The sequence below is a fragment of the Pleurodeles waltl genome, chromosome 8 (genome assembly GCF_031143425.1).
Source record: "Pleurodeles waltl isolate 20211129_DDA chromosome 8, aPleWal1.hap1.20221129, whole genome shotgun sequence".
In the NCBI taxonomy this organism is placed as follows: Eukaryota; Metazoa; Chordata; class Amphibia; order Caudata; family Salamandridae; genus Pleurodeles; species Pleurodeles waltl.
Window position 1 is genome coordinate 686,391,187 of NC_090447.1, and position 21,397 is coordinate 686,412,583.

Genomic DNA, 21,397 nt, shown 5'->3' on the forward strand with positions numbered 1-21,397 from the left:
TCTTATCTCAATTCTTATTTCTCGTTACATTTCTAGTATTATCGTTGAGTCTTCCTCACAATCCTCTTACCTGACAAATGACATAAGATACTGTGTCTCCAGCTTTCATTTTTCTTCCTCCTTGAGAGTTGATCCATAATGCAACATGTACATGCGGGAGGCTTTTTTTGTCCGGATAATCCTGAGGATCCTTTGTTAATGCCTGTTAAAGGAATTAAAACAAATCTGTTGAGTTTAAACGGTCCACATTTCCATATATGCCCACAATACATTTAAAATGTCTGTGGGGAAAGTAGACAACAGGAAACCATTATCAAGGTGAATAGGGACTATATGTTGGTATTACAACTTCAGTAAAAAAAATTAAAAAAATACTATGCAGCATAGAACACAGTCACAAGTGAAAACTGTTTAAAGCCAGAATAGTATTTAATATATTAGCAATGACAATACTGACAGCAGAGTTAAGCCATGTTCAGTAGAGCTGAAATGGAAATGTTGTATATGGACCACTGACATTTCAGGCTTTTTTGTCTAGCCATGACTATTAGTTAAACAATATAAGTCTAAAAGGTTACTGTTTTTTGCTTGACATGCACAATTCTGGCACTTTGCTCTGCCTCTCATCAAATAAACTCTGAAGAACCTACTAACAAAAGATTCATGAAAAAGAACAAGTTACTTACTTTTGGTAATGCCTTGTCTGGTAGAGACTCAATATATCTGCAGATAGCTTATCATAGAAATATCCCCAGGCGTCAGACTTGTGAGCAGTACCTCTGATCTGCTTGCAGCACTGCCCTGGCGGATTACGACTGCCCGGCTGCAGCATGTTGACGGTATTACCGCCAGTGTTCCGCCGGGGTCGTAATGACCCCCATAGTGCTCTGTGAATGTACGGAGGGACTCTCACATAGCCTCCTGGCAAATGTGTAGGACAGGAACTCCGCTTGGCAATGCAACAAGGCAGCATTAGCCTTGATAGTATGTGCAAACAGTGGTTCCAGAGGCTGCTTTTTGACCAATGCATTAGAGATCTTACTGCAAAGCACAATTCCTCTTCTGCACAGAATTGCGCCGCCACCCTCTGCCCTCCTCCCAGGAAACCTCATAAAGACCTAATAGTCTATCCGGTGATATTTGGTACACTCAATATAGAATTTTGGAGCTTTCTTGGGTTCCAAACGGTGGAGTTTCTCTTCCTACTTAGAGGGGTCAGGAGGAGCACAGAACACTGGCAAACTGGTGTTCTGACCGATTTGGAACAGTGTCACAAACTCCGAGCAAGAAGGATAGCCATGTCTGCAAACCAGTTTGTCAGGGAAGAAGGTGGTGTACGGCATGTCGACATAGCTTGAAAGCTCACTCACATGCTGCACCAATATTATGGCTATGAAAAACAGTCTTGAGGGTGAGACCCTACAAGGGACAGTTGTGAAACTGCTCATAGGAAATGTACATCAAATATGTGAGGACCAAATTAACGTTCCACTGGGGCAGGACAAAGGCGGAAAGAGATGATTTAAGCCTTTCATAAAAGCACACGAACTGGAGGGCTAATCTGACAACTGTCAGACCCTTTAACTGTACCCTAGGTAACGTTTTGCCAGTGTAGTAAAGCACCCTTTTTGGCATGGTTAGCCCCCGCTTTTTCCCAGGTTTCTGATGTGACTGTTAGTGCACTTGTTCCTGTTAACCAGGTCCCCAGTGCCAGATCTCTTTCCCCAAAATGCACAACTGTTTTGCACAACTGGCACACACTTAGAATCCACTTTAAGTCCCTAGTAATTAGTACCCATGGTACCTAGGGCCTGGGGTATAAAGGTAGGTTCCTGAGGGCTGCATCACCAGCTGTGCCACCCCCAGCGACTCCTCACCAAATCCACACAGTGCTGCCATTGCAGACCGCCTGCATTGGTGCAGGCTAAATTGAAAACACAACCTGTCACATCCCTGTGTGCTAGGTCCCCTATCACTGCATGTGCCAGGTGTAAGTCACCCCTAAAGCAGGGTGCATCAGGGCACATGTGAGGGCATATATGCACAAGCAGATATGGCCCTGCTATGTCTCTGTCTATTCTGAGACAAAGTAACTGCACCGGGACGCCATTTTAAAAGCATGTGTGGGAAACTGGTCATTACGAGTTCCCCAGCTACAAGATGGCTTGACTGAACCCTGGGATGTTTGGTTGACAGCTTCCTTGTGCATTTCACCCAGACAACCACAAACATACTTATCTGCATACTGAATGGGTCTTCCTGGGCTCGAAGGGTAGAGGGCATGATACTTAAATTTCAAAGGCTAGTGGCCTGCTCTCACACAATGGACAGCCAAACACCCTAATGGGACCCTGGCAGACAGACCTGCACTGAAAGGAGAACTTGTGAACTTCAAAACCACTCTTCGAAGTCTCCCCCACTTCAAAGGCTTTTTTTGGGTATATAAACTGGGTCCCTGACCCCACGAACTGAGACACTTCTGGGCTAGAACCTGCAACCTGTCAAGAGGAACTGCCTGGCTTCCCAAAGGACTCATCTGGACTGCTTTGCTGAGAAGGACTACTGCCCTGCTGCCTTGCTGCCCTCTGACTTTGCTGGGAAGTGCTCTCCAAGGGCTTGGATTGAGCTTGCCTCCTGTTTTCTCAAGTCTCAGGGCCAAAAAGACTTCATCTCTTGAAACTTCTTGTGCACCGAAAATCAATTCACAGCCTGTCGGAGATGATGCACAGCCCGCCTTGCAATGTGAAAATAGACAGACAGCCAAACCAGAACAATGCAGCCCGATTTCCTGAGTTAAGATTCGATGCAGCACCTGCCTTGCGACCGGGAATTTGACCTACAGCCCTACCAGATTGACGGACAGCCAAACAGGAATGACGCATCCCGACTTCCCAAGTGAACAATCGACGCAGCGCCTGCCGTGCGACAGAAAATTGATGCATCGCCTACCGGATCGACGCAACACCTGTGATTTCTTCCTGCATGCCCAGGATTTTCCCCGCATTGTCCATGGCCATCAAAAAGATCCCTGCATCGTGGTGTGGAGCCAAGACTGCACGCAGGAACTAGACGCAAAGCACCTTGCAGCGTAGAAAGAAACAATGCATCGTCTCTGCCGTGCCGGAAGTTCCAATGCACACCCTATTTTTCCACGCATCGTCTCCTCTGCGGTCTCCGTGCGTATTTATTATTATTATAATTTTTTTTTTTTTAAACATACCAGGTAGTTTGTACAAACAAGAGACAACTGTTGATTTCTAAGTTTTAAGACTCTTAACCTGTGTGGTGTACTTTTGTGGTGTTTTCACTGTGTTACTGTATGAATTATTTCACAAATACTTTACACATTGCCTTCTGAGCTAAGCATGACTGCTCTGTGCCAAGCTACCAGAGCGTGGGCACAGGATAATTTGGATTGTGTGTAACTTACCCTGGCTAGGGTTGTGGTCCCTATTTGGACAAGGGTGAATACCTCTGCCAACTAGAGACCCCATTTCTAACAGGGTATAATAATATTCGCTGCACTGTGTTAATATGCACAGTACAAAATGTTTATATTTATAAAGCGAGTAATGCACTGTTTTAATATGAGGCCGGAGCTTTTTAACCAATTTAGAGTGCAGGTTTCATATATAGGTTAAATTATGGGATGTGTTGTTTATTATTTTCCGCTTAGTGACAAATAAACCTGAGGACAAGTAGCAAAAGACTATTACATCTTGGCTGTGTTTTTTTGTTGGAGGCTCCCCAAGCTGGTGATGTTTTTATAACATCTCATTTAGAGAACTTTTAAGCGTATTTGCCCGGATGTTTTTACTGATTTTATTTAACAGTTAAAAAGAAAGACAGATTTATAGTGTAAGGTTTTTGTTTCCTTTTGGTTGCAGTATTTTTGATGGCATTATTTTGGAGATGGTGAAGAGGTGCCGTGATATCAGCTGAGGTCCTTGAGTCAAAGGAGACCCATATAAATATTCTGATACATATTTGGAGCGTGGTCATCAGGTAGAACCCATCCACAATAAATAACCATTTAAGCTTGTGATCAGGTCAATTTAGGTGTGGAGCACATTTGGTTTTAGTCTAAAGGTGTATAAGGAACAGCATGAAAAATTGGGAATGCACAGAAAAATACTCTATTATTTTGCTAAATGTTTCTTTTCTTTCCTTATTTTAACATGTCAAGACAGTAATGGATCTAGTAGCCCACTAAGAGATACAATCTTTAACATATTTCTGGTGGCACACGCTCTCTGGTGACATGCCTCAATTAGTATACTAGATGGATATTATGTAGTATTGAAATAGCTTGAAATGGTTTGGTCTGACTAGATATGTGTTTGCTTTTCCAGAATACTCCTGGATAAACAACCACTAGTGTTTCAAAAATAAAACTGTATCCAAAGGTGGTCCTGATGAAGGTGGATTGGTAGTGATCATATACCACCAAAATGTGCATTGACAGACGTTGTAAAACACATCTCAGCCCGTAACCCAACAACTGTTGAAATTGGAGATCTTTATTTCTGGTTTATTTGCAGGGGATATGGGACCTGGCTGAGGTGGAGATGTGAAGTATGAGTGAGATGATGGATGCCTGTGTACAAATGTTGGGGTGAGTGCAATGGATGTAGTGTCTTAGGGTACAATAAATATGTTTTAACATATGATTTTTTTTTTTTTTTTATAGTTATTTACTTGGGGTCCCTAGCTTATCATTGTGCATCTTAAAGATAAACTGAAATGCATATTATGTGCTTTAAGGAAAAAAGCAAAGCATAGCGACAAGGATTTTGTAAAAGGAATGAAGTGTTATAGGCTATCAAGTGGGCCCTGTTAATATATATAAAATATATATATATATATTTTTTTAAAGTACGAGAAAACAAATGAATATATATATTTTTTTTTTAAATAAAAAAAAAACTTGTGGTGAAATTATCATATCTAGTCAGACCGCTTGCAGTTTAACTTGGATGAGAAGCAATACAGGTTAGGTGGGTTTTTGTTCATCCCCCTTTTCCCAGACCTAAAGTTAACATAGGGTGTACCTTTTGTTAGTGTGTAGGAAGGCTGAATGTGTGCAGCTGTTGCCTCTCAATCTCCACTCATGAAGGTGGAGGCTCTGAAGGCCAGGGTGCAGAACCCTGCCCTTTTGTGACAGCAACTGATCTCGGAGAAGCAGCCTGATCGGAGGACAGATTCTTAGGCCCAGGAGTTCTAAATACTATACTTTGTGCCCAATTCAGCGTCCTGAGGAAGTCTTGGGCTAAGGTCCATTCTAATCTTTTTGAGAACCCATGGCAGGAGTGGTCTTGGCTCAAAGGCACAAGTTCCACTCAAGGCAAAACGCATCTCAGCGAGATACACCTTGGAAACTCCCATGTGCACAAATAATGACACTGCAGTGGCTAATAGATCGAACCAAGGTTCTAACCATTCATGGAAGAGACCTTACTCCACCTCCGGGTGTAAGTGCAATTCACAGTCTGCTATGCGCCAGTGGCTGAGCTCGCCTGCCCTGCATTCAATGATCCTGGCAGGTGGTTCATAATCAGGAAAATCCCCTGGAGGTCCAGCCATTTCCAGAGGCACAAAGCATCCTGGCATAGGGTTGTGACCCCATCCCACCCTGTTTGTTGCAGTTCCACATGGCGGTGTTGTCTGTGAGCACCTGTAACATCCTCCTCCTTGATGGACGGAAGGAAGGCTTTCCAGCTCTTGAGGGCTTATGTGGAACTAGGACTACTGTAGAACTGATGACTCTTATCTTACCTCTCCCAGATGGCCGCCTCAACCCAGAAGCAATGAATCGGTCACCACTGTCAGTTATGGCTCAGGGAGGGAATGGGGCCTGCCACTAACCCAATTTCGGTACAGTAAACACCACTGCTGGTGTTTTTGCAGTCTCCTCTGAGAGATGGACGTGGTCAAAGGGGTTACCCTTGATGCTGGTCCCAATGAACTTTAGCATGGCATGCTCACCTAGCAGGATGAGGTTAGCCCTCAGTTCCAGAAGCCTCAGCGTCAAACTCACTAGAATCAAGGACCAAGGCTGAAAGACCGGGATAATAGTCTGAATGTCCTGGACTCTTTTGTGGGGGAAAGGCATGAAACTCAACTGTGTCCAGAATGGCCCCAATATAGAGGAGCATCTGAGAAGGAGAAAGATATGACATTAGCATGCTGAATGTGAAATCCAAAGAGGACACAGCGTTTGTCGTTCTCTGGAGGTGACTGACAACTGCCTGGGAAGAGCCGGTCTTCAACAGCCAGTCATCAGGTTATGGGAAGGCTGGCATCCCTGACCTCCAAAGGTACACTGCCTGCAGCTCCCTTTCGTCAACAACATGGGGGAATTGGTAAAAGCAAATAGGAGCACAGCAAACTGAAAATACTCTGGACCCACCACAAACTGCAGGTAGCGCCTATGGGCCAGCGCAACGGGTATATGTAAATAGGCATCCTGCAGCTCCAACGTCACTGTCCAGTCACCAGGATCGAGGGCACACAAGACTTGAGCAAAGGTGAACATTTTAAATGTCTTCTTCCAGTGGAAGCTGTTCAGAGGGCACTGGTCTAGAATTGGCTAAACACCATCTTTCTTGGGCACCCGAAAACCATGTCCTACTTCTGGGCTGGCACCCTTGTGACAGCCCCTTTTGCCAAAAGGGCATGCACTTACTGCTGAAAAATGTAGAGATGACCACCGTCAATCACAGAGGGACGGGCCAAACTGCAGTAAGGAAGAAAAGTAGGGTAAGGAGTAGTCCATGCAAATAATCTGTAGGACCCACATGCTTGATGTGATTGCTTGCCAATCAGTGGATTCTGCCTCCCATCGCAAAGCTACGTCCCAGCAAGGGCACGCTAACAATGTTTGGCTTTGGCTCCCTCAGCCCCACCCTCTTCAACATTTACATGACCCCACTCGCCAGCATCCTCCGCCCACACGGAATCACCATCATATCCTACGCAGACGACACCCAGCTCGTCATCTCCCTCACCAGGAACCCCACCACCGCCAAGACAAACCTCCTCGCCACCGCCAACTGGATGACAGCAAGCCACCTCAAACTTAACTCAAACAAAACCGAAATCATCATCTTCGGACCCAACAGGACAGTATGGGATGACTCCTGGTGGCCCACCGCCCTAGGAACACCCCCATCACAATCCACCCACGCACGCAACCTCAGCATCATCCTAGACTCCTCTCTCTCCATGACCCAGCAAATCAACTCTATAACTGCCTCATGTTTCAACACCCTCCGCATGCTGCGTAAGACCTTCAAATGGATCCCCATAGAAACCAGGAAAACCGTCACCCACACACTCAGCAGCAGCAGACTTGACTACGGAAACGCCCTGTACGCTGGCACCATAGTCAAGCTCCAACAGAAACTCCAGCAGATCCAGAACTCAGCCGCCCGGCTCATCCTCAACCTCCCACGCCATGAACACAATTCGCCCACCTCAGACTCCTTCACTGGCTACCCATCAGCAAAAGGATCTCCTTCAAAATCTTCATCCACGCCCACAAATCCCTCCACAACACTGGACCAGTCTACCTCAACGAAAGAGTGAACTTCCACACACCCACTTGGCTCCTCTGTTTGGCTGACCTCGCCCTCGCCACAGTCCCCCACATCCGTCACACCACCTCCGGAGGGAGATCCTTCTTCTACATTGCCTCCAAGACATGGAACTCTCTCCCCACCAAACTACGCAAGACCCAAGACCTCCTGACCTTCAGAAAACACCTCAAGACATGGCTTTTTGAACAGTAATTCCCCCCCCCCCCGGTGCCTTGAGACCCTTTCGGGTGAGTGGCGCACTTAATAAATTTGTTGATTGATTGGCAGCTGGGATCGCGGGTGGGTGGGAGGCTGGATGGCCTTGGCCGTGGGGGTAGTGGGCATCTCAGCTTATACCGTGAAATTGTTTTGTTCCTTGTGGGAGCTGGACAGACTGGTAGTAAAGGACAATTCCGTCAAAACTGTATAAAGATCGATGGAATGGTTGTGGTGGGCGAGGTGCTTTAGGGCCAATTACTCCAATCAACTTTACCACAGAGGCCCGTAGGCACCACGGCCTCTGCCGTGAAACTGTTGGGTTGTAGGAGGCTGGCCCTCTATGTAGTGTGCAAACTAGGCACACTGTGCAGGGGTTCCAGGAAACCACATGTTAGTTTCCAAAGGTAAAAATCAGATCACCTAATGCTCCAATTTTTAAGGAAGCTGGCCGAGCAGTTAGGCTAATCCAGGAGATGTGCTAAGCATTTGTTGTACTCACAAAATCAATCATGCACCACACACACTCAATGAATAACTCGACACCAGAATTTATAAACATACTTCAGACTTATATAATTTCTAAGACCAAATTGGTTAAGATACGGTAAGTACTTTTAGAGTTATGATTTTTTCAAAATGTAATAAAGTTAGTCTTTCTGTGCGTAATTACACACCATAGCAATCAATGGTAGGCCAACTAGAAAAATACATATAAAAATCACACAGGTGAGTTACCAGTCTTCTTTTGCAGGATGGTTGATGAGGTTGGTGGGCTCACTGTGCCAGCTGGAGCGTCTCGGGCAGCTCCCGGTTCTGGCAAGAGCAGTGCTGGAAAGCCTCTTGGCACAGGGCCACTTGGAGGGGCCATCTGGAAAAGGAGCAGGTTTGCAGATTCAAAGGTGGTGCTTGGGGTCCCCATGGGCTGTCGAGGTCGCAAGGGGTTAGGGAGTGTGGCCTACAGCAGGTTCCGCGATGCAGGGCTCAGGTCGGCCGGATGCAGAAGCAAGCAGGGATCTTGGAGCCTCTTCTGGTGCAGTAGGTCCTCTGTTCTCGTCCTCGCTGGTTCTTTGGTGCAGTCGTCCTTTCTTCCTGATGAATCTGATTTCTTCATCTAGGGGGGGCCACTAAATACTGAATTTTGTGGGAACCTGGTAGTGTCCAATGGAACACTCACCCTTGGGTGGCTACACCCACTACAGTGACCCCCATCCTGTGGGAAGGGTCACTACCCTTAACCTCTTTGGCTATTTTCCTGCCATCTAACATGGTGGAAAATGAAATGGAGGGTCCACTTAGCCTGCAAGCCCAAAGGGGCGGTGCATGCTCAGTGAGACCCCTTCTCCTACCCTTTGTGTGCTTTCCTGCCTTTGCTCCTGCCAAAAGTGGGGGTTGACAAAGGGAGAAGCCATTTGCTGCTAGAAGCAGGCCTGGGGGCTTGAGTTTCAAGGGCAGTAGCCCTTTGAAGCTCACTGCCAGTAAAGTGCACATTCCTGACGGAGGGGGTGTTAGCTCCTCCACCCAGGAAGGGCATTGTCTTACAAACTGGAGAGCCAGGGGTCTCCCCCAAGGTTTGGATATTGGCTGACTGGAGGTGGCTTGCTGGATGGAACCAGTCAGCTACCATGCCAGTTGGGTTAGCATTTGCAGGGGGCATAGGGGTAAATTCAATACTGGTAACAGTTTGGTATCAAACAACTCAGGATGATAAATCCAAACAACCCAGGGTGAAGAGTGGCCATCATGTAGCTGCAGAACTCTTGTTTGACCAGTGCCCAGTACATGTACTTAAAATGGCTTCTCTGTTCACTCACTATGTCCCAGGGTTGGCAAGGACACAGTGGGGGAATACGGCCCATGCTCCTATGCGCTCACAAATAGCATGGTGAACCCTGCCTTAGGACTGGAAGGCCTGCCAGAGGGGTGACTTACCCATAACATATGCAGTGTAGGGTGAACAGGGCACACAGGGAGGGTACCATGTCGAATTTGTCTTTTTAGGTTTTCCCCAGAACACACAGCCTGCAATGGCAGTGCTGGGTGCATCTGGATGCAGGGCCCTAGAAGGTGGCACAATCTGTACGGCTGCCCTTAGGGGCCTACCCTGAATACCCCATTCCCTGGTTACATGGGTACCCATTTAGTAGGGACTTACAGGGAGAGTTAAGAGTGTATCCAATTGTGCCAAACATGACAACAGATTTAGGAAAAGAGCTCTGGCTCAGGGATCCTGGTTAGCAGCAGCCCAGGGTGCTACAATTTCTAGGAAACCAACATCAGGCAAGAAGTGGGGGCTAATGATGCAAAAAGAGGCCTCCTCTCACATGGGTTCCCTGTGGGAGCTGGATAGGCTGGCAGTAAGAACACTTGGCCAAAGCCACAAAAGAAGTGATGAAACTGTGGTGGTAGGTAGAGTGGAAATGCCCTGAGAGAGAGCAATAACCTTGCTCATCGTAAAACACTTGAGAGCAGAATCAGCTTTGTCCCCAAACAGGCGTGTTCAATCAAAAGTAATGCCCATCAAAGAGGACTGGACATCACAGGAGAACCCAGTAGACCGAAGCCACGCATTTCGGCAAATTTTAGCTCTTGCACCTACTGCCCATCCAAATGAGTGGTGTCCAAGCTATGACAACTTGTGAACTCAGCTGCATCACAAATATCTTGAATTGCCTGAGTGTGTACATGGTGAAGGAATTCAGGCATACCAGAGAGGACGTGTGCCACTGAGTCCCAAAGGGCTTCAGAGTAGTGTCCCAGTAAACAGCAGGCATTAACAGGGCGGAGGGCTAAGCTAATAAAAAGGAAGACATGTTTGCCAAATACTTCCTCTCACTGTGGTACGAAATGTGTTGGGATCAGAGCAGCTGGTGGAAGCCTCTTCCACTAGGCTTTCTGGTTAGGGGTGCTACGAAAGAAAAGCAGGGTTGGCTGGAGCAGGACGATGATGCCTAGCAATTTGGTGATTGACTAGTGAGCCAGAGCACAGTTTGGTCCAAGCCCCCAATATTTTATCCTCAGTGCTTCGTTAAAAGGATGAAGGTGCGCCAAATATGCCTTCCCTTAGCTCCCTCAAATCATTCTTAACCTCCATAGTGAAGTGCAGGAGATCAAGAACTTTGGCTTCCCTACACATCACTATAGCGTAGGAAGCGGATACATCTGTGGCTAGTACAGAGAGAGGGGAAAAACAGACCTGTCTACAGGGAGGTATTAAGGCTATTAACTTGTAAGTCCACGTACCAATTTTCAACCTAGTAGAACTGAGCGAACTCGTCACTCGGGCCGCAGTCATTAATTAATTAGTCCCATTCCCTTTCTGTGTAAAAAGGCTCCCTTGAGCCAACAAGCTGACAAGCTTTGGAAATGCACCAGTGAGAGGTACTAAGACCTGAGAGGGCTGTAGCAGCATTCTCAGCAACCCCTGTAGAAATTATTTTTTGACCTCTATTAATGAAGACTAAAAACACATGTCTAGCTAGACATGTACAGCACTATGTGCACCAACTCCGTTGAAAAACCACAGCTAATATTCAAGTGCAAACTTTGTACTGCATTAACCACAATGTAAAAGGGCGAACTGTGCTGTGATGTGAGGCAGTGGGCTCCCATCCCACTTCTGTTTATGCAGTGAGTGTAGTCACCCTTGTGGTAATTCAAGTGATGGAAGCGACATGTAAGGTGCAATGTCAATTGAAGTAGGACCATCATCAACTCATTGTCGGAAAGAACAATCCAGACCACCACCTTGGGTGGTGAAGTGAACATCAACAGACATGCCAGGGTTGGCGTGGATTATGGCACAGGTAGCGGGGTCAGAACAAGTGCCTGAACTAAAATAGACTCGGAAGGTCCAGCTGGCACAAAGGATGAAATCACTGGCAGCATCCAAGATGAAAGGCCTCTCGGCTCCTTGGGGTCCAAAAGCACATCAGAGTAAGTCAGTTGGGCTCCAAAGAGCTGTAGCATGACTGCACTGAATTCTTCAATCTGGAACAGTGCAGGTGAAGGACCTGGGAACTCTGGTTGTGGCAGAACCAGCTGTGGGATCAGCACTGAATGAGAACAAGGAAGGTAGTGCTGCCCCTGTGCCTGCAAATGTGAATGAGAATGCTGCGAGGGAGCTGAATTCCACTTTGATCTCTTGTTTATGTTATACTTACCTGAGGACTTGGAGCATGACAAAGACAGACCTCTGGAGCAGCTCTGTCAGCTCCGAAAACTGAAACAGGACCAAGATCAAACCTCGAACACAGAGCTTAACTTGAAACGGTCCTGGCAAGGAGTAGTCTTATGCTTGCCATGTGCCCTTTGTGTTCCCTTATGGACTTTGGGTTAATCGAAGAGCAGTTGCTGCAGGCCTTGGAGTCTTAGTTCGACCTCAGGCACACCTGATGGGGGGATCCATCACAGATATTTGTGGCAGGCGCTGCAGGGCTTAAAACCTGGCATTTCAGGAGGTGACATCACTGAAGAAAATATGTGGAAAATAATGATTGTAAGTGTCGCAGAGATGAGATAGGAAGCTCCAAATCTGGTGGTGCAGGAAGAAAGGAACTGATACCAGAGAGCAGGAGTGGCACTTATATAGGCCCTGAACGTCATTTCCACAGCAGCACTGTGCACCTTCGAGAGTGCAGAGGTTCTGCTAAAGAAGTTTCTGGATCCAGTGACACCCGAGGAATATTTAAAAGGTGAGGAATCTTTCAAGTTTTTAGATCCAGTAAGACACCTGGGTAAACTTCACACTTGTATAGCGCACTACTCACCCGGTAGGGTCTCAAGGCGCTGTACGCATACCGCTGTGGAACCCCTCCTGGCTTTTCCCTGTGAGGCGCCCACTCCTGCGCAACTCCCAGGGTGAAGCCAGGCATCCAAGCGCTGTCAGGGCAGTTGTGGACATTAAGCAAGCTATTGCCCAGAGTTACAGAGTGGGACCCATTAATTAGATTAGGCACCGAGGCGAGAATTATCTGGTCCAAGGTAACTGAGCCCAAGACCCGCTGAGGTGGGAATTGAACCCTGGTCCCGGGCCAGATCTCTGCATCAGGGTCTGCCGCTCTAACCATTGTGCCACACTTCTCCACTGGTCTGTTCTACAGGTGAGAAATCTGCAGGTAGATAGTGTATTCACCTGAAAGATAGTTACCACAGATGAGTAACTTCTTTTGCAGGGTTAGTCACTTTAGTCCTTTGTTGAGTCTTCGGATGCAGCCTGGATCTGTCTCTTAGAAGGGGAGAATGGACTTGGACATTACAAACACTGCTCTGGGAAAGCGCAACGTTGTCTCAGTGTCAGATAGCACTATGGGTTGGCCGGCGTCAGTGAGGCTGGATGTCATGTTGATGAATCACTCTTTGGAGTAAAGTGTGCCAGACTTGGTACCGAAGTTCGTACAGATTCAGGAGCAGATCAAAAGGGCTGAATTAGCGCAAAACAGAGATGCCACCGGCACAGGCCCAGTTGAGTTGCCTTCCTGCTTCATAGGGCCTGAAGAGGCACCAGGGGGAGCCAGCTTAAACAATAAGTGAAGCATTGCGTTATAGAACTTCAAGATCTGCTGTGGAGTTGCCCTAGGCACTTTGGACTGAGGTCAGGAACAAGATCCCAGGATTGATTTTGGGAGCGGGTCCTGAAGGTGTTATGACACTCCTGCACCTTCTCCTGGGGGCTTACAGTGGCGCAACGAGATAAAGTCCCACTTGAATGACGAATTATTTTCCTTAGACTTACCCAAAGACTTGGGACTCAATGGCAAATTGTCACAGAAACCGCTTTGGGATTTTCCCCATGAATTCGACCAAAATAGGATCTTTTGTTGGCAAACAATTAATTTTGCCTCCCACTTCCAGATGACATTGGGGTGCATCTGGGCACATGATGCAACCAAGGATGGATTCTCATAGTTTATAAAAGAAATAGATTTATTAGCTTAGTTGTATGTTACAGATAAATCCCCACCAGGAGCAGCATCCTGCTGCTCAGCCCTTCTCACTCCAACTGTCCACTCATCCAAGCACAAACGCTCTCAACATTCCAACCATACAATGACCTCACTCACTGGCTGAGCAGGAGGGAACATTAAGGCTGTGGGGAGAATGCATAAAATAGCAAGAGGCCACAACCGCACAGTCACTTTAGCCTACAGAGTCGTGGGATGTCTCCAGGCACCACAGACCCTTCTACACCGCAGAGGTACTGCTTCAAAAATTTTCAGACCCAGTCTGACACCTGGGGAATATTCAAAGGTGAAGAATATGTAGTCAGAATTATTATTTTTCCCTGCAGTACCCAAGAAATGTGGCTCACTTTAACAGACACTGAGTAACTAATGTCAACGGCAGAATTTACAACTCACTCTCTGGGAAACAGATATCCATGTCCTGGATGTCATGTGCACTGGAAATAGTGGAAAGGTCTCACTTATAACAATTCCTGCACACCTGGCTCATATCTTGGATATTGAGGACTCTTATAGGGAGACTCTTCAACAAAAAGAAAAGGGATAAGATACTACACGCTGTTCACCACAAAGGAGAATCTTTATGACTCTTCCCAAGTGTCCTAGAGCACAGGAGACTAAACACTTCCCTCTTGACGGACCAAGCAGAGACTGTACTGGCATATCATGTTCTTTACCAACGTCTTAGTTGATTTTCTTATCAATAATGTTATTGCAAACATTGCAGTGATATCAAAGATACCATACAAGAGCTCATCATTGAAAGTATGTGGAGTAATTAGCTGTGCATGGCGAAGGCGCCCGTTATAATTACCTTTGGGCAGCTAAGCCCTTATAACCATCCAACCCTGCCCACGGACAGCCTTTGGCCATGCACAGCGTAGGTTGGCCACAGGGCCTGTCTCTGTCAGTGGATGTGTGAGTCTGAGTGGGTGCATGAGTGTCTGAATGGATGTGTGATTCCTGATCCTCTGAGTGCATGTACGAGTGAATGAATTAGTGTATGAATGAGTGTGGTTTTTCTTTCAAAGCTTTTCCCCTAATTGCAGTATTTTGCTGAAAATACATGAATTTTGGCGAATCTCCCACACCGTGTTGCAAAATTATAATAAACCTATTATTTGCCACCAAAACACACCTATATCACAACCCTAAGGTCAGGGTACCCTTACCCTGACCCCTTATGCTACGTTTAATTTGAATTTTCAACCCCAAGGACCGTGTTGCGTGAAATAAAATGGCAGTCGCAACTTTCTAATCAGGCTGCAGTCAGCCAAAAGGCATCTTTTCATATGCATATTCGTGAACATTTGTGAATTTTGCAAATTATTCACAAAATAATTACAAACTTTCACAGCCAGACATACAAATGTATTTGTCCTTAAATATCTCCTAAACTACTGAACAGATTTACACCAAATAACAAAAAGCACTAGCTTTCTCCCAAATTTGGTGTAATTTCATCGAGTGGTTTGGGATGAAGTCCTGTTGACACAGGTCCTATGGGAATGAATATGGGTAATGCAATGTTTTTTTAGCTCCCTTATTCTCGCACCCCCCCCCCCCCCCCCCCCCCTTTGACTCTTCCCATGTGCAACAAGAATCACCGGACCATATTGTCTGGAAAATTTCTTGAAGATTGGTCAAACTGTGCCGAAGATTTAGGTAGGTCAAAAAACACCTTTTTTATGGAAATCTGGTCCCAACTATAACTACTGTATAAATATATTCTGAATCATTCTCACTTCCCATGCCATCTGAAGGGTATCTGACCCCCTGCTGGCATATCAAAAGCCTTGACAAATCCCAAGCCTGCGTGCCGTTACAGGGGGAAACACATGTTCACTGTTGTAGCCAAACAGGATGTTGTTGACAGGTAGAGGAAAACAGAAAAAATACTTGCCATACTTCTTATTGGACTTCCGTTACTACTGCTTCCCTACGTACTAAGAGGAATGTTACAATATGTATAAAACAGAAGTTGTGTTTAAATTTTGCTATATGTTTATCAGTTATATAGGACAGAACAATTATGTGTGATTTAATCTGCGTGCAACAGACCCCAAATTATAAACAAGTTGCTGTTGTATGGAAAGCGGTAGGGGTCCTGTCCTCAAACTGAAAAGCACACACCCTAAAGATGAGTATTATAATATAACATTATTTGAGTCCAAGGATCTGTAGATCCCTCGCTATACTTCTCTTCCCAGGTAATGGTCTTCCCTAACTATGTGAGAAGCATAAAGCAGAAGAAAAAATCCTTAAGTTAGTTAAGCAAAAATACAGTAACTTTGAATATATGCTTTTGCATCCCCTAGATTAAACCTGCTACTTGATGGCAAATCAGACAAAGCACACCAGTAACTGGGTGTCAGAGAAGTAGTAATTCTAAGGTCATAGCACAATGAAGCCACCACACAGGCAGCAAAAGTGCCTCTCAACAACTGGGTAGAAAGAAGAGATGCAACCACAAGAGGTGCCATGGTCTACAAAGGAGATGCAGTGATATCCAAAGGAAAATACTGTGGGAAACTGGGCTTCGATACAGATATCCACCCCCCACATTTAGCCCCCTTTTAAAACTACTAGATGCTGCTTTTTGACAAGACAGTGCACTGAGGCCTGCTAGTGAGACCTCCGTGCCAGTGCCCTTTCCTAAAAAAAAAAAAAAAGTAAGTCTGTTTCCCAATTGGCACAGGACTTTGCCACCCCTGTAACTCCCTAGTAAATGGTACCCCTGGTACCTTGGCATGGGTACTAAAGAGAGTCCCTAAGGGCTGCCACATACCTTATGCCATCCTAAGGGACCCACCCACGAATTCCACACAGCCTGCCATCGCAGACTGTGTCAGAGTGCAAACCCAGAGGCAAAACACAACATGGCACACTCATTGTGTGCCATGCCAAAGTCACTGCATGTATTATACGCAGGTCACCTCTAAAGCAGGCCTTAAGAGCCCTAAGGCAGGGTCCATTTTAATACATGAGGACATATCTGCAGGAGCGGATATGCCCCTGTGATGTCTAGTTCTGTACCTAGACATTGCAAGTGACCGGACAGCCATCTTAAAGCATGTACTGGACACTGAACAGCACGAGTGACCCAGCTACATAATGGTTGCACAGAAAATAGTGGTGTTTGGTATCAAACACTCCGTCTTAATAAATCTATATCTGATGGCAGTATCAGATATCACAACCTGCTCCCAGAGGGCACATTAGAGGTGCCCCCTGAAACCTACTAGTCCTCTGGTGTGCTGGCTGACTGGCATCAACCCCTTTGGTGCCACCGTTGAGTTTCTTACCCCCTGGAGCCGAGAGCCTGCTCCGACAGGAGGTGTTATCAGAGGATGGCTAGTAAATCTACATATCAAGGCCAGGGACTTCAAAGTCCCTGATGCCTTTGTTATACCACCTCCTGCTTCTCCTAGACTTGAGAGGCAACCCCCTGCCATAAATCCCATTTGGCATCAGGACAGATGGGAAAATGCGCTATGCAAAAGATGTGGTGCCTGGCCAGGCTCAACACACCTCTATGGTAACCAGCCCTAAGTGAACACACAGTTACGAATTCCACCATCTTGTGTGTGGTGGAATTAGAAATTCTGGGACAGGGTGATGCCCACTACCCAAAGTAAGTGGCCATCTAAGGGGTGTAGTGACCCTACGGATATGTAGTCCATTGGCTTCTACCCATCACTCCCCTTAACACCCCTACTTGAGTGTTTAGGGAACTCCTTGATACCAGGACTTCAGATTTCACAAAGAAAGGGAGTGGGCAAAGGAGTGCGCTAACCTGAGAACAGACTAGCAATGACTGACTTGTCACCAACCCTGCCAACCTGCTGCCCCCAACAATTGTGGAAGAAGCAGACTTGTCCTGCCACTGTATGCACTCCAAGAAGCCTAGAAGGATGCCAGTACTTTCCAAGTCACCAGAGAATCTCCCTTGGAGTAGAGGTGATACTCCCCTGCAGCCAGAGGCACCAAAGAAGCAAGGACTGGTTCACCTTCCTAATGCCTAACAGGACTACCGATGCAGCAGCCGCCCAGGAAGTCGTCACAGCGCTCCTACAGACCAGAGCCATCCTCCCTTCAAGAGTGGGGTCACCAGGACTGTAACTGCACAGCACTAACACCCGTGGTACCGGACCCCTTGCAGCAGAAAAAGTTTGTTGTGTCAAGTACAGGCACCAACGCTGAGCAAAATCAACCTTCACGTTGAGTCTTCATGGGCAGTGAGACTCATATCAAGAGTGGCCCAGCTGACCTGCTTGCCCACCTTCTGCAGAACACGACAGAGTGAGTCCCCGACCGGCGCCACCCAACATCTCAAGGTGCCTCTGCACCCACGCCCCACAGCCAGAGTCCAAGGGAGGTGATGGTGCCCATAGGGTTCTGAGAGCCACAAGAGCCGAGCCCACCCTTGGGTATGGCCAGACTGGACTTTCAGTTGCCGCCTGCAGCTTATTTCTGCAGGCCCCCCTCTAACCGCAAGTGACTCCAGCAGACAAAAACAACGCCAAAACACCAATGCACTTGAGAGCACCAGCTTAAGGAGAAGCAGACCAACTGCGTCCCTGCATGCCTGAGCATCTCAAGGGTTGTGCCATCCTGCAGGTTCCAAAGACTGGCCCCCCAGTCCTTGCTTGCAGCCTCTTTCGAACCGTACCGATCTCCATCGAAGTGAACAGGACACTTGGCACTAACACACCTCTGAATCCAGAATGCCCCAGAGCGCCCCACCCCTCAGGTGACCTGTTGGTGCGGCCTTAGACTTTACCCCATACTCACCTTAAGTCCTGAAGAACAGCCCTGTAAGTCGTTGACAAGTGCCCAGATGAAAAACATGTTTTTTCCCTATAGATTAACATTACCACTCCAGAAATTGCATTATCAACCTTTGAAACTTATAAAAATTCTCAAAACTTACTCCTATGATTCTGATGAGCCTGGTATCTCAATTCATATAAAGTAAGTGTTATTTTTTATAAACTGGTGTTGGATTTCCTTATTGAGTGTGTCTCTCGCTTACCGTCTCTGATTGTGCAATACATGCTTAACACCGCCCTCTAATAAGCCGGACTGCTCACCCACACAACCACAAAAGAGAGCTTTTAGGGTTATTTTAACCACTGTCAGTACAGAATGGTTACCCTGGACTATCTACATTGTGTCCCCTTACACTGGTACACTACATAGATAGCCAGCTTCCTACAAAGACCAACTTATCTCAACGAGGGGTGAAGGTGATGACTTGGGACAGACTGACAGTTACTTCAAGTAGATCAGATGTTGATTAACACTGACACTTGACACGCCATATTAGTTATACACTATTGGGTAAGCCTGTGTTTCTTGTTCTTCTTTTGCATTCCCCTTATTTTAATCACATATCCCCTGGTCTTGGTGCTCTCCTACACAGCATAAAGGGTTACTTTCCTCTGCCACTCAGTTCATTCCATTAATATGTATTGTGACCTGGCTTTCTCCCTTCAGGACAGGAGGCTGGGCTTGCTGAAACAGACTATGCAGGATCCACATTCCAATTCAAGAATGGTGCACAGAAGTCACTCCCACAAGTCCAACTTAAAGTATTAAGATTAATGTGACTGGTGGGAATGTGATGTATGTGGAGCATGGTCTGCAGTTTTAGTGACCTGGCAGTCTTGTCATAAGAAGATTTTAAATTTCTTTTAACCATAACTGATATTGCATTCAGGCAACAGACTTCTGGAGCGTAGAGTTGGGAATTAGTTTTGTTTGGTTTCCACTTCCTTTAGGAGAGCATACAATTTGACAGTGCTCATTTACTGTCTCAAATAATGGCCGCCATAGACTGTGCAAAACAGTTAACAGACTACTGGATCATGTCAAGGAATATGAATGACCTTAACAGTAGCTTAGGATTGGAGTAGGCCAGCAATTAGCTTGCATTCTCCTGAAGTATTGCTACTGCACGAGACATCTTCGGGGCCCAAACTGCGCTTTTCTGGTATGACATGGTTCCTCAAATTGTTCCATTCAGGGTTTACAAAAGATTCCAGAAGGACCGCAGTTCTACTACACAGATCTTCCAAATTCCTGGTTTCCCAAGCACAGATGGACAAACTGGAGTGCACTGTACTAGTAACCAGCCACTTCGAGGGGCACACATGAATGTTTCTAAGTCTTTATGTTCCACACTAAATAATAGGAGCAGACAAACATTGTCATTGTTAAGGAACTTGACACATTGGGATCAAGGACACTTACTACACACAGGACTGATATTTTTAATTGGATGACCTTGATGTGTCAGTGCGATGCATGGTGGTCTTGGCGTTTAGGAGAAAGACATTCTATTCTGTCTACATGCTGCTCTCCCTCTGGTCCCCCAGGAGGATGGGATACAGGTTGTTAAAATTTTTGTATCAAAACAGTAAGGCTTCTGGGCTTGTAGTCAACTGGAACAAAAGTATTAATTGTGCTTGCGCAGGGTGAGTCATTAGCTACTTGTTGCCAGTCACAGTTGTTTTGTTTCACATATCTTTATTCAGAATTTACATGTGGCGCGAGGAGGGGGAGACAACAACAGGGTACACCAGTATAGGAACGTACCATCTTTCTTGGCATGTTACCCCCAATTTTACATGTGTGTCACTATGTTTTTGCCTGTCTCACTGGGATCCTGCTAGCCAGGACCCCAGTGCTCATAGTTTTTGGCCTGAATGTGTATACTTGTGTAGTGTAACGGTGTCACTGAGGCTCTGCTAATCAGAACCTCAGTGCTCATGCTCTCTCTGCCTTTAGATTTGTCACTATAGGCTATTGACTACATTTACCAATTTCAATTGGCATACTGGAACACCCTTATAATTCCCTAGTATATGGTACCTAGGAACCCAGGGTATTGGGGTACCAGGAGATTCATATGGGCTGCAGCATTTTTTTTGCCACCAATAGGGAGCTCAGACAAACCTTTACACAGGACTGCCATTGCAGCCCGAGTGAAATAACGCACATGTTATTTCACAGCCATTTTCACTGCACTTAAGTAACTTATAAGTCACCTATATGTCTAACCTTCACTTGCTGAAGGTTAGGTGCAAAGGTGCCACCACATAGTTCAGGGCCATTTCCCCAGACTTTGTGAGTGCGGGGACAGCATTACACACCTGCACCACATATAGGTCAATACCTATATGTAGCTTCACAATGGTAACTCCGACTAAGGCCATGTAACATGTGTAAGATCATGGGGTTGTCCCCCTCATTCCAAATCTGGTATTGGGGAGCCAATTCCATGCATCCAGGGGGCTCCACTATGGACCCCCAGTACTGCCAAACAGCTCTCTGGGGTTTTCTCTGCAGCTACAGTTGCTGCCACCCCACAGACAGGGTTCTGCCCTCCTGGGGTCTGGGCAGCCCATTCCCAGGAAAGTAGTACAAAGAATTTCCTCTGAGAGAGGGTGTTACACCCTCTCCCTGTGGAAATAGGTGTTAACGGCTGGGGAGGAGTAGCCTCCCCCAGCCTCTGGAAATGCTTTGAAGGGCACAGATGGTGCCCTCCTTGCATAAGCCAATCTACACCAGTTTAGGGAACCCCCAGTCCCTGCTCTGGTGCGAAACTGGACAAAGGAAAGGGGAGTGACCATTCCC

At 46.5% G+C, this 21,397-nt stretch overlaps 1 protein-coding gene across 1 annotated transcript in view; it reads right to left on the reverse strand.

The window, feature by feature from the left end:
- POLA1 (DNA polymerase alpha 1, catalytic subunit) overlaps positions 1-21,397 on the reverse strand; it is a 1,729,782-nt gene that overhangs the window by 773,891 nt on the left and 934,494 nt on the right. The window contains exon 31 of the mRNA XM_069204808.1: positions 71-202. Within this exon, the coding sequence (XP_069060909.1) occupies positions 71-202 (132 nt within the window). The remainder of the gene's footprint in view (positions 1-70; positions 203-21,397) is intronic.